Source organism: Hemitrygon akajei, chromosome 22, assembly GCF_048418815.1.
Source record: "Hemitrygon akajei chromosome 22, sHemAka1.3, whole genome shotgun sequence".
NCBI lineage: Eukaryota > Metazoa > Chordata > Chondrichthyes > Myliobatiformes > Dasyatidae > Hemitrygon > Hemitrygon akajei.
In genome coordinates, this window is record NC_133145.1 from 9,286,774 (window position 1) to 9,300,325 (window position 13,552).

General features: G+C 43.2%; 1 protein-coding gene across 1 annotated transcript in view; it reads right to left on the minus strand.

Annotated features, from left to right (window-relative positions):
- Positions 1-13,552, minus strand: part of LOC140714962 (envoplakin-like) — an 83,094-nt gene that overhangs the window by 22,152 nt on the left and 47,390 nt on the right. The window contains exons 10-16 of the mRNA XM_073026667.1: positions 12,389-12,511; positions 11,662-11,808; positions 11,170-11,324; positions 9,943-10,094; positions 9,560-9,717; positions 8,019-8,197; positions 1,569-1,707 (exon numbers count right to left, since the gene is read on the minus strand). Of these exons, the coding sequence (XP_072882768.1) occupies positions 1,569-1,707; positions 8,019-8,197; positions 9,560-9,717; positions 9,943-10,094; positions 11,170-11,324; positions 11,662-11,808; positions 12,389-12,511 (1,053 nt within the window). The remainder of the gene's footprint in view (positions 1-1,568; positions 1,708-8,018; positions 8,198-9,559; positions 9,718-9,942; positions 10,095-11,169; positions 11,325-11,661; positions 11,809-12,388; positions 12,512-13,552) is intronic.

The window sequence follows — 13,552 nt, forward strand, 5'->3', positions numbered from 1 at the left end:
CCCCTGAGGGCAGGCATTGGTGTGCTGGCTTGGTGAATTTCCAACTGTTAAGCAAATCATGCCTTGTCTTTTCCTCTGTATCCTCTGTATTTTGGGGTCAAATATATTTCTTAAAAAAGACTGCTCTCAGTGCCACTCTATTAGGTAAAATCAAGAAATTCTGCAGATGCTGGAAATCCAAAACCCCACACACACACTCACACACAGCTGGAGAAGCTCAACAGATCAGGCAGCAGCCTACTCTTTCATCCCTTCATCATTTTGTGTGCGTTGCTTAGGTAATCCTGAACCTAATAACGTGGCCACTGAGTACATGTTCATGGTCTTCTGCTGCTGTAGCCCATCCACTTCAAGGTTTGATGTGTTGTGCAGTCAGAGGTGCTCTTCTGCACACCACAGTTGAAATATGTGCAACGCACACAAAATGCTGGAGGAACTCAGCAGGTCAGGCAGCATCAATGGAAAAGCGTACAGTCGATGTTTCAGGCCAAGACCCTTCAGCAGACTGGAGATGAAAAACTGAGGAAATAGATTTAATAGGTGGGGGGGGGAGGACAGAAAGAAACACAAGGTGATAGGTGAAACCTGAAGGGGGAGGATGAAGAAAAGAGTTGGGAAGTTGATTGGTGAAAGAGACAGAAGGCCATTGAAGAAAGAAAAGGGGGGAGGCGATGGGCAGACGAGATAAAGTGAGAGGGAAAAGGGGATGGAAAATGGTGAAGGAGATGTGGGTGGGGGGCATTACTGGAAGTTTGAGAAATCATCGTTCACATCACTGCTCCCCCTCTATGATCTCTGCAGCCCACGTGCTCACCCAGTCCTGCTACCACAGCCACGTATTCTTTCTGGGAACATGTCTTCACCACCAGCTTGTCATCAATCACCTTGTGCTTCTCTCTCCCCTCCCCCCACTTTTTGAATCTACTCCAGTTTTCTTTTTCCAGTCCTGCTGAAGGGTTTCGGCCCGAAACGTAGAATGTACTCTTTTCCATAGATTCTGCCTGGCCTGCTGAGTTCCTTCAGCATTTTGTATATGTTGCTTGGATTTCCAGCATCTGCAAATTTTCTCTTGTTTGTGGTTGAAATGTGTGCTTATTTGAATTACTGTCACCTTCCAGTCTGGCCAATCCTCTTTGACCTCTCTCAAAACAGAACTGCCACTCACTTGATGTTTTATGTCTTTTGCACCATTCTCTGTAAAGTCTAGGAACTGTTGTGCATGAAAATACCTGGAGACCTGCAGCTTCTGAGATACTCAAACCATCCTGTCCGGCACCAACAATCGTTCCACAGTCAAAGTCACTTAGATGACATTTCTTTCCCATTCTGATGTTTGGTCCAAACAACAACTGAACCTCTTGACCATGTCTGCTTCCTTTTATGCATTCAGTTGCTGCCACATGATTGGCTGATTAAATTGACGAGCAGGTGTACCTAATAAAGTCAACACGGAATGTAGATTGATGGTGTGAAGTTTGAGTTCAAATCTATGGGCAAAGGACCAGCTTTTCCTTTCTTGGCTGTTTCAACATTGTGATCAGTTTTCCCTGCTCCCCCAAGGTAATTACCTGTAGCTCAGTCTTCCTCTGCTGCATGGCATTGGAAGTAGCAGGAACCACAGACTCCTCTGCAAGACCGGATTCGATTCTCTTAATGGCATCATTCGCTTTTTTAATGTTGGTTTCCAACTCTAATTGTGATGATGCTCTGGTCAAGGTAAAGACAAACATTTTTCAGAAATGTATAAACTTGATTTTGGGGAGTGACTACACTTTGTGACCCACATATTCATCCATTAACTTTAAGAATAACAAATAGCAACGAGAAGTTCAGCATGCCCTTGATACCTTTCACCAATTCAACATAGAAAGCATCCTGACTGGATGTATCACAGACTGGTATGGCAACTACTGTGCCCAGGGTAGCAAGATATTGCAGAGAGTTGTGAATGCAGCCCAGTCCATAACATAAACCACCTTCCCCTCTATTAACTCCCTCTAAACATCACTATGCAAGCAGGCTTTTTCCACTGAGGTGGGGTGAGACTGGAACTGGAGGTCGTAGGCTAAGAATGAAAGGTGAAATATTTAAGGGGAACCTAAGGGGAAACTTCTTCACTCAGAGGAATGTGTGAGTGTAGAATGAGCCACCAGTGGAAATGGTGGATGTGGGTTTGATTGCAATGTTTAAGAGAAGTTTGGGTAAGTACATAAATAGGAAGGGTATGGAGGGCCATGGTCCATATGTGGGTCAATGGGCTTAGGCAGAACAACTGTTCAGTACAGACTATATTGCTCGAAGGGTTGTGCTGTACTGCTCTACGACTCTATGCCAATCCTATTCTACCCAGTGAACTGGTCATATTCTCCATGTCTCCTCCTCAAGCGTATCCAATTCCATCCCATTTATATATACAATTCAATTTTGAAAGCTTCTTTTGGAGCTGTTTCCACTACCCTTCCAGATAGTAGAATGCACTCTGATTACAACATCTCAAGTCTAAAAATCATTTTCATTTCCACTTATTTCTTTTCACCTAAATTGGTGTCCTCTGTTCACCAAGCTTCCTGCAACTATGAATATATTTTCCCTTATCTAATTCCACCAAAGCCATGGTGATTTGGAGCAGTTCTGAAGAACTTCTTAACCTACAGTGATGTGAGAACAACAAGCCAGCTCCTCCAGGGTTGAATAACACAGCTGCCACTCAGTGCCCTGGTTCTGACTAGAGACAGGAATCACAGAAGTTGGAAAACTCAAGGTGGGAGTGATGATGGTGTTACGCCTGCGCCCCAACTCTGAGGGGCCGAAGGGTATAAAGTAGCCCCCTCCTTTTTGAGAATCGCAAGATCGCTATTAATTCAGGTCAGGAGACCCAGGAAATTAGAGAGAGACGCAGAATCCACAGGGGGTTTGGAATGTCCTGGCCCCTCAACGATACAAAGCCATGGGAAACGGCCATTGTCTCTTGGAGACGGAATTGTGTATTGAGCACTATGCTATTCATCGACGTCCTCAAGGAATGAGCAACGTGGGCTGGTTGGGGGGATGGCATCCTCCCAACCTGATTGACACCTGAGACCCCGTGAGTAAGGATAAAAGAGGGTCTGGGGAACAACCCCTTTTCAGACGCACCAGGAGACACGCTAGAAATCCCGTGACAGCGTAATAGCGGCAGCCGGTGGAAAGCCCATGTGCGTCCTTTTCCATTTGCCTCTGAATTGGTGGGACTGACCACGGAAGACGGCTTAGCTAAAAGGAAAAGGACACCGACGATATTTCGAAGGATCGACATCGTAAAAAGGAAAACGGGCAAGTTCTAAACTCCGTCTCTCTCTCCAACCAAAAGCTGCAGCTTGAATGAACTTGAGTGACTTTTATATTTCCATCGGACAATACATTATCCCCAGACAACGATAGAGCTATTTCTTATTGATTATTATTATACCCGCGCTTTTAGATTTAGTATTGACGACATATATTATCTGTATGTTTGCATTGATATTATTTTTGTGTATTTTTATCAATAAATACTGTTAAAAATAGTCCCATCAGATTTCAACGGACCTCTCTATCTTTGCTGGTAAGTGACCCAGTTACAGGGTACGTAACAATTTGGGGCTCGTCTGGGATTTGACACCAAATTGGGAGGCCAGTGAATCGGGCTTGTAAGTCCAAACTTGGATCTGGTACGCGGGTAGCCAGACGGGAAACCAACAAAGATGGACGTGGATGAATTTATAGAAAACCCAACTCTGGAGGCACTAGAGGCGGCCACCAAATCGGACTTGATAAATATGGCGAAGGGGCTAAACCTCGCAGAGGTGAGGTTGTCAATGAAAAAGCGGGAGGTGCAAAGGGCCATAACTCAGTATTATATTGAGAAGAATGTGTTTGCAGCTGAGGTATTGGAAAATATCCCTGAAAAGGTACCAGCTAGTGGGACGGCTCAGTTAGAGTTGGAGAAATTAAGGTTGGAACATGAAATTAAATTAAAGCAGCTGGAAGCAGCTGAGAAGGAGAAAGAAAGGGCCGACAAACAAAGGGAGCATGCGCTCCAGCTAAAGGAGTTAGAGGTGAAACGGGAGCATGAGCTCCAGCTAAAGGGGTTAGAGGTGAAAAAAGAGCAGGACAGAGCTGAGAAGCAAAGAGAGCATGAAATTCAGTTAAAACAGCTGGAAGCAGCAGAGAAAGAAAGAGCTGAGAAAGAAAAGGAAAGAGCCGAGAAGGAAAGGGAGGCAGAGAAACAGTGGCAACATGACTTGGATATGGAGAAATTAAGGCAAGAGCGAAGAGCTCAAGGGTCAGACCGAGTGGAGCGGTTTAATGTTAGTCGGGAGTTGAGGGTAGTGCCTCTGTTCGAGGAGACGGATGTGGATAGTTATTTCTTGCTTTTTGAAAAGGTGGCAGTGAATCAGAAGTGGCCCAAAGAGCAGTGGGTGGCACTGTTACAAAGTGTGTTAAAAGGGAAGGCACAACGAGCATATGTGGCGTTGTCCATGGAGGAGGAAGAGGCGGAGAATTATGACAAAGTAAAAGCGCTCATTCTCCGGACTTACGAATTGGTACCTGAAGCGTATAGACAAAAGTTCAGAAATTTAAAGAAAGGGTGGAATCAGACGTATACAGAGTTTGCCTATGAGAAGGGTGTGCTCTTGGATCGTTGGTGTACAGCAGAAATAGTGGAAGAGGATTTTTGGCGTCTCAGGGAGTTAATTCTGATTGAGGAATTTAAAAGTGGTGTTTCGGAGGATATCCGGATGTATTTGAATGAGAAGCCGAATAAGTCCATCTCCAAATTTGCTAGGTTTGCAGATGAATATGCCCTAACCCACAAGACAAAGTTTTCCTCGAATGAAAGTTCCCAGAGAGACCGTGGGAACAATAGAGAAAGCCCGCCGGCTGAGGCAGAGGTCCCGCCGGGAGCTAGTGGTAAGGTTGGGGAGGAGAGGCAAGACGGCCAGAGATTTCCGGGCTTGACCTGTTTTAATTGTGGAAAGGGGGGACATATTGCATCTAGGTGCTTTGCTCCGAGGAAGGAGACAGGAAAAGGGAAAGCAGCCGTCCCTATCGGATGTACCGTGGTAATCAGTAAATCGACAAGAGAGCCCCGGGTAGACAGAGTACGAGAAGGGTCTGAGACTTGTATGTCAAACGGAACCGTGTCTGTGAGAGAGGGAGACCCACCAGTTCCCGTGCGAATCTGGAGAGACACGGGGGCTGAACTGTCATTGATTAGCAGTAAGGTACTGGATTTTGGTCGCAAGACGGGAATGGTAGCTGTGAAAGGAATAGGAAAAGGGACGGAAACGGTGCCCTTGCATAGGATCATTATGAATTGTGAGCTAGTCTCTGGACCAGTTGAAATGGGGGTGCGATCAGAATTCCCGAGAACTGACGCAGACGTCCTTCTGGGTAATGATTTAAAGGTAAAGGTTTGGTCAGCAATGAAGCTGACGAGACAGCCGGTGGAGGCCCCGCCCCTAGATTCCAAGATCTATCCCGCATGCGCGATCACTTGCAGCATGTCGAGAAAGGCAGCTGAGAACGAGAGCAGTTTAAATCCGGCCAGTATCGATTTGGCCGAGACGTTTTTACCGACCCTGTACCACGAGGGTTTAGAGGGTGGTAAAACTAAGAGTAGTAAAATGAAAGAGAGTAAGGGAGAGGAGGTAGACCTGTCCTTAGCAAGGAGAAAATTTCTAGAGGCACGAAATAAAGATGAGAAACAGATAAAGCTGTTAAAAGGTCCAGGGTTGGACATGGATGATCTGTCTGGTTTGGCAGAACTGTTTGAAAAAATGGAAAATTCTAAAGGTGTTCCCGATAATGAAATGAGGGCAGTCCTAGATGAAAAGGGTGCCCTTACCTTGAAGTCTGCTGGGTTGGCAGATGAGGTTGTTTCAGCCCGTGGGGTTGAGTTTACTCCAGAAGGGAGTTGCCCAGAGAGTAGCTGGGAGGATCAGGGGAATTTAGAATTTGGACTGGGTACGGGTATTGAAAGCCTGGAAGAGGCAAATGTCCTGTTTGAGTGTGTCCAAGATGTGGATGCACGTGGTACTGAACCTAGTAATGGAGCTCAAAAAAAGTCTGAGGTATTTGATTCAGTTGAAAAGGAATGCAATCCTTGTGGGTCAGATGGACTTGGTTCAGTGAAAAAAGGGTTAACCTTGGTAACAGTGGGAAGTGAGAGTTCCCAGGTGTTTGTGCTCGAAGGTGTGGTAAAAGTTAGTGAGGAGATCAAAGGTGGTGGGGTGAATATTATTATTGAAGGAAAAGGGAACTGTGTAGTTCCCAAATTGAATGAAGAAAATTTTAAGGCTGGACTGATATCAGAAGCAGCAACCAGGCTACAGAGACAATGACTCGGTACCACAAAGCCTGTGAATCAATTACAGGTTGAGTTGGAAGGTAAAGGGGCCCCACACGCTATTGTTATTCCAGAGTGTGGTGTGAAAAGGCAGAATTTGAAATGCTGTTTGAACAAAGAGTTTAAACTGAAAACTAATAGACTGAAGGGTCCTGAAGAGAAAACTAGCAACTTGCGTAAAACTAAAGAATTGGGTGTAAATTCGGGAAATGGTCTAAGTTTGGAACACATTGTTGATAAAATAACTCCTATGAAAGGAGTGGATGAAAGCCTATTTCGCCAGGGTGCACAAGCTCCCCACGTGGGAATTAACCGGAAAAGAGGTGAAGGTTAATGGGGACGCCATTTTTAAATAGCAGAAGCCGGTTTTAAGGGATTTTGACAAAGCATATGAATAATAAAGACAACCCCCATGGAAGCCTGCCTGTTAAGTTTGAAAGTAACATAAAGATTAGTATTTGCATGAACTTTTGTAGTATACCCGTAAGCTAAGATCACAACTCTTTAGTTTTTGTTTGCTACAGAAAAATAACTAAAAATAGGTGGTTATTAAATTGGAGTCTGATGCTACAAGATGTTAGTAAGGTACAAGATGTTAAGATATTAAAGGAAGTGACAATGTAATCAGTAACTATATAGATGTTGAATTGAATGTATAACTGTATTACTCGGTAGAAAAAAAATCTTTTGTATTGTGTTAGATTCTAAAATCCTGTAAGACTCTGTATTACTTCGTTTTTACCAATGGTAAAAACGCGTTGAAGAAAGGGGGTGTTACGCCTGCGCCCCAACTCTGAGGGGCCGAAGGGTATAAAGTAGCCCCCTCCTTTTTGAGAATCGCAAGATCGCTATTAATTCAGGTCAGGAGACCCAGGAAATGAGAGAGAGAGAGAGACGCAGAATACACGGGGTTTGGAATGTCCTGGCCCCTCAACGATACAAAGCCACGGGAAACGGCCATTGTCTCTTGGAGACGGAATTGTGTATTGAGCACTATGCTATTCATCGACGTCCTCAAGGAATGAGCAACGTGGGCTGGTTGGGGGGATGGCATCCTCCCAACCTGATTGACACCTGAGACCCCGTGAGTAAGGATAAAAGAGGGTCTGGGGAACAACCCCTTTTCAGACGCACCAGGAGACACGCTAGAAATCCCGTGACAGCGTAATAGCGACAGCCAGTGGAAAGCCCACGTGCGTCCTTTTCCATTTGCCTCGGAATTGGTGGGACTGACCACGGAAGACGGCTTAACTAAAAGGAAAAGGACACCGATGACATTTCGAAGGATCGACATCATAAAGAGGAAAACGGGCAAGTTCTAAACTCCGTCTCTCTCTCCAACCAAAAGCTGCAGCCTGAATGAACTTGAGTGACTTTTATATTTCCATCGGACAATACATTATCCCCAGACAACGATAGAGCTATTTCTTATTGATTATTATTATACCCGCACTTTTAGATTTAGTATTGACGACGTATATTATCTGTATGTTTGCATTGATATTATTTTTGTGTATTTTTATCAATAAATACTGTTAAAAATAGTCCCATCAGGCTTCAACGGACCTCTCTATCTTTGCTGGTAAGTGACCCAGTTACGGGGTACGTAACAATGGAGAGACTATAAAGGTGGGTGCTGTGAACTCACTTGTTCTGGTATTGGTTGGCCAGCGAGGTGACGTGTTTGTGCTTATTCATTACATCGTTGAGCTTTTTTGGAAGTTGCGATGCAGAGGGCCCTGTGGGTTTCTTCAGAAGGTGTGAATCGCACTCATTCTTTACAGAATCTTTCTCTACTCCAATCTTCTGTAAGCGATTATTTATATCCTGCAAATAGAGTCAGATTGGTAAGTTGACCTACGGAATGTTATAGTAAATTTTCATGTGTAATCCATGAAAGGAATCAATCCCTTGTTTGCTATTTAGTACAAATATGCCTCCCTCAGGATAAACATTCTTTGCTAAGCTCTTCTGCTGATATATTCCTACACTACACTTACAAGACTACAACTCTACAGAATACAGGGTAACTTTCAGTAATGTGAACCTTTATTTCCCATCGAATCCCATGTTATAAATGAAGATATATCCCTATGGAAATTTTTCCTCAATAGTAATGATCCAGCAGGTGTGTGGTCATTAGGCAAGTAAAGCTTGTTATATTGTCAGTAGAAGGGAAGGGTTGTTGTTTTAATGAACAAGATTTTACAATTTGATGAAGTATCATTGTACATGTATCAGTACTATAGAGTGCCTTGTCAGTTTCCAAAACAAATCTCTTAAGTGATCTCCCACTGTGAACTAGCAGCCTATGATTGTTGTCCTTAGTAAATTATTTCAGTTCTCTATATACATTGTGTGTTTATATTATTTTTCAAATAAATTGTGTAAAAGTGAATTTTTATTCCATTACTCAGATTTTTTTTTAGTAATGTGTGGATTCTGTAAGGCTGAATTTCCATTACCTGTAAGACGAGGATTCACTGTACATGTGGCTGAATGTTCCAGTTATAAAATAAATCCTTACAACAACCATACCATCCCCCTCCCCAGGGAAGTACCATCCTTATAGATCAGACAGTCGTGCCCAATGGTACAAAAGTACTGACACAAAATCACTGAAGCTGAAATTTTCCTCCACTCTACCCCAAGGACTTTTTTTTAACATTCAAGGTACATTTATTTTCAAAGTATTTATGCCGTATACAGTCCTGAGGTTCGTCTTCCCATAGACAGCTATGAAACAAAGAAAGCCATGGAAACCATTCAAAGAAAAACATCAATTACCTTCCCCTTGCAAAAAAATTCTTACATTATTTTTACCTCTCTACCTCTTCAGGATGTGTCTGCCTTCTACCTGATTCATTTCCTTCTACATACTCCTCCTTCAGGTACAGTATGTCAGGTGTACTTAACAAGTCTGTTCTCCCCTCTCTCTGCTGTCATCACCAGCATCATTCAGACTCACTTGGTCTCTGCGCTATCTCAGGCATTCACTTTGATCTCTCCACCCTTCCATCTGCAATTTCAGACGTGCCTGGTTTTCTAATGCTTTTCTTGCTCTGATGTAAAGCCATCGACCTGAAACATCAATCTACATCTGTCCCCACAGATGCTACCTGACCTGCTGAGTATTTCCAGTATTCTCTATTTAGTTTTTAAATTTCAGGATTGATTGGTTAGTCCTACCTGCTGGTCCTTGAGACGGTCAGCGATGTCCTGACTGGGAGCACTTCGGTTGATTGGCATATGAAGATGGGACATCACATCCTTCTCAGTATCTTCCAATTGGTCATTGATCCTGTTGAGCCTGGACAGAAGATCTTTGCTCTGGGGATCATCCTTTCCTGAATCAAGGCAAACAGGCAAGTGACAGGTCATGTGATGTAGCAGAAGCAAATAGGGTAATAGGGTTACCCTTTTACTCTAGGTCACAGATCTAGTATTAAGGGTGACCCAAAGATTCAACATAAGCACTACAGCCTTAGTCTGTTGATTGGTGCTTGGAGATATTCCATTGAATAGAAAACAGCTAAAAAATAACATATGCTCCATTAACACCCTTCTCTCACCTGGTGCTGCAGCTTGGGTCAACAAGCTGGACTCCTTGGTTGTGTAGTCCCGTTGTGTGGGTTTCATTTGCTTTAATTCATTGTAACGGTTTTTCAATTTATTCTCAGTGTCTGACCGTTTCTTCTTCAAATCATCCAGTTCCTTTGCCAGTCTAGAGGTAAACAGCAGACACCGACTGAGCAAAGACACAAGAGATTTTGTAGGTGCTAGAAGTTTGCAGCAACACACAAAGGAGTGGACGAACTCAGTGGGTCAGGCAGCATCTATGCTGGAAAATGGACCGTTGACATTTTGGGCCAAGGCCCTTCATCAGGATGGAACTATTGATTAGAAAGGAGGTAAAACTCTGTTCTGGGTTCATTCTGCACTTAGAACATGACATAGTGGAGGTTTATTTGGTATCTAATCAGGGTTGTACCTGCCATGGGTCAGTGCAAAGAGAGATTTATTGTATGTACTTGTTCAAGTAGTGCTTGATCAAATGGTATGGAGAAAGCCTTACCTAATCCACATCTTACGTGTATGACTACAGGTGAGGCAACATACAAGCAGCTATTTTAGCACTGCTATTGAACTAAACGTTCCAATGCAAGGTTTCAACCTCAAACTTCACTGTTAGGGTCTGTTGTATGCTTCCTTAACTATATTACCTCCTACCTTCAGGAATCTGTGAATGTACACCCAAGCTCCCACTCTTCCTCTACTCTCTTGACTGCACTGAACTGAATGCCACTTGCCATTATTCTTCTCATCTGCATTGTTTATTGCTATTTGTGTCTAATCAATCCACATCCAAATCTTGTACCGTCTGCCGGCCTTCTTATAATGACTCCTACATTTCAGTCTAAATGATTGTAGTACATACAGGATTGAGCTGCGCAGAAACCAACAGCAAACAGCCCCCCAGTCACTAAATCATCCTTTCTTCCCACCTCAAGCCAACTATTTTCCAACTCCCTTGGACCTTACATTATCAAGGACCTTGCCGCTTTCCATGTAGTCTTCATCATATGTAAAATTATTAGCAACATTCCACTTTACTTCCTTAAAGTTAGTCAAAGATGTCCTTTCTTGTTCATGAAATAGTAGAAAATCCATCCACATTGAATTTCCACATTCAAGTCTACCAGATTGCTAATAGCTTGCAAATAATTGCCACTTGGATTTGCGTTGAATAATAACCACTTGATTTTGAAAATAAAATCCATAGTTAAAATGGGGCTTACCTGTTTGCTTGACCAATGACCTCTGAGTCAGGAGGAGGGATGTTGAAGCAAGCCCCAGGGACACGCTGGGTCTGTTTAGCATTGTTCACCACCACCCAGTTCTCTAAATCATTGTTGTCTTGGAGCATTAGCTTCTCATCACGAGTTACTTCATTCTGAAAAGGACAAAAAGGATTCTAGTTAGGTCAGTCACCTGATAGCACAGAACAAGCAGACACTTTAGTTGGCACTGTCGGTCTTCCTCACTCTAAAAACCCTGCTGTGGTCATTTAGGACATCAATAATTCACTGTGATTCATAGTGGCACAGCAGGTAAGTGCAGCTGCATCACAGTTCCCATCGACCCAGGTTTGGTCCTCCAGTGTTGGCTCTGTGGAGCTTGCACACTTGGCCAGTTACTGTTAGAGTTTCTCACTCTTCCTCCATTTTCATCCTAAACACATGCTGAATGGCTGTTTAATTAATTGCTGGCTTGTCTTCCTTTTACCTCACCTCTCCATCATTCCAGTCACACAGTGCAGTCACTGGAAAAGGTTTGAAAACAGGAGTGCGTCGGGCTTTCAGTGGTGCGATCTGCTGGCTCCGTCGTCTCAGATCATTCAACTCTTTGTCCATTTGGTTAATATTTTTCTCATCATCCTGAGAGAGAGGAAGAAGTGCGAGTTAGGATCCTGTAGGATTGTGGAATCCAAAACTTTCCATCTCACTTTTAACCACATGGCTAATTTTTGTACTGTCAACAAATCTCATCATCATGGCCACTCTATCTAGGTCTACATCACTAAAAACTTCAGAAAAAATCAAGAGATTAGTACTGGACGGTGTAGGAATAAGTAACATCATTCCTGTTACAAAACTACTTTACAATGATTACCCCTGCCTTCCAACTACAGATCCAATCAGCCACTCACCTTAGACCTCATAAGGTTTTCTTTGACCGGCTTGCCCTGAAAGCTTTTAAAATTTAGACTACTTCAAGTGTACTGCCTCATTAACCCTCATTGTTAAGCTGTATTTTTAGGTTCTGTGGAATTTTCTTCCCGGTTGCATGCTTCATTAAAACACAAGTATAATGGTGGAAATCTGGCCACTCTAGACTCTAAAACTTTGTCTTCATATCACTTGTTCCATCAGGAATTTCAATGATATAGAATACTAAATCCAGTAATGTAGGATTGAAAGAAAGGCGGTTGATAGAATTAAGACTAAAAGCACTCACCTCAAACTGGTGGAGCAGGTCAGACACATAGCGGGGATTGTCATTGTATCTGGAGTACTTGTTGTCCAACTCTGCATTGTGCTGTTTGATTGACTGGCTGAGATTCTCTGCGTCATACTGAAACTGGGGTAGCAGAGAAGATAAAAACAAGGTTGAAAGGGTGTGAAGCAGTGAAGGAAAAATATTTCACAAGTTGGCAGGTTTCTACAACAGAACAACTTGGGCTTAGACATATAACAGAGGAGCACCATCAAACACAATTTGACACTGAGACCCTTGAGATGGTAAACAAAGCATCAGACAAGGAGTCCTAACAAAGGGTTTGGACCTGAAACATTGACTCAACATTTCCCTCAAGAGATGCTGCTTGATGCATTGAGTTCCTTGAGCTTTATGTGTGTTGCTCCAGATTCCCAGCATCTGCAGTTTCTCTTGTGTCTCAGTGAAAGTGAAAGGTTCCAAGGAGGAAAATTAGGTGGAAAAGCATAGAGGTTAAGGAAGACATTCCCAAACTTAGAGAAGTAAAAATATGGTTGACATTGGATACGCTGGAGAAGATCTGAGATTTTGATATAGGTAAAGTGAAGACGATGGACCTGGATAATGAGATATTTCAAAGTGGACTGGACCCAATCTAGCAGCCAATGTCAGGGTGAGGGATGGATATAGAAATAGATAAACCCCTAAAGACTACAAGCTGGTGTGAGCTGGTACAATCTGAACAGGGATTCACATTAAGTAACAAACAACCTGCTGGAGGAACTCAGTGGGTTGAGCAGCATCTGTGAGGGGAGAGGAATTGCTGACGTTTCAAGGAAAATCCCGTATCAGGAAGTTGCATGTTTCTCCAGATTCCAGCATCTGCAGTCTTGTGTGTTTCTGTTCACAATAAGGCATTGAGTTCTCCTCTCCTCCACTCTCCTCCCTGCCCCAGATAATTCAATGTTGGGTTACTTTCTGTTTTGCAAAAATCTTAATGGCTGAAATTTGTTAGTTATCTTCTTAGCTGAAACCCTAACAGAGTGGTCATAAACAACAAACACGAGGAAATCTGCAGATGCTGGAAATTCAAACAACACACACAAAATGCTGGTGGAACACAGCAGGCTAGGCAGCATCTAAGGTCATAAACAATAATGGTTAGAAATTAATGAAACCAGAGGA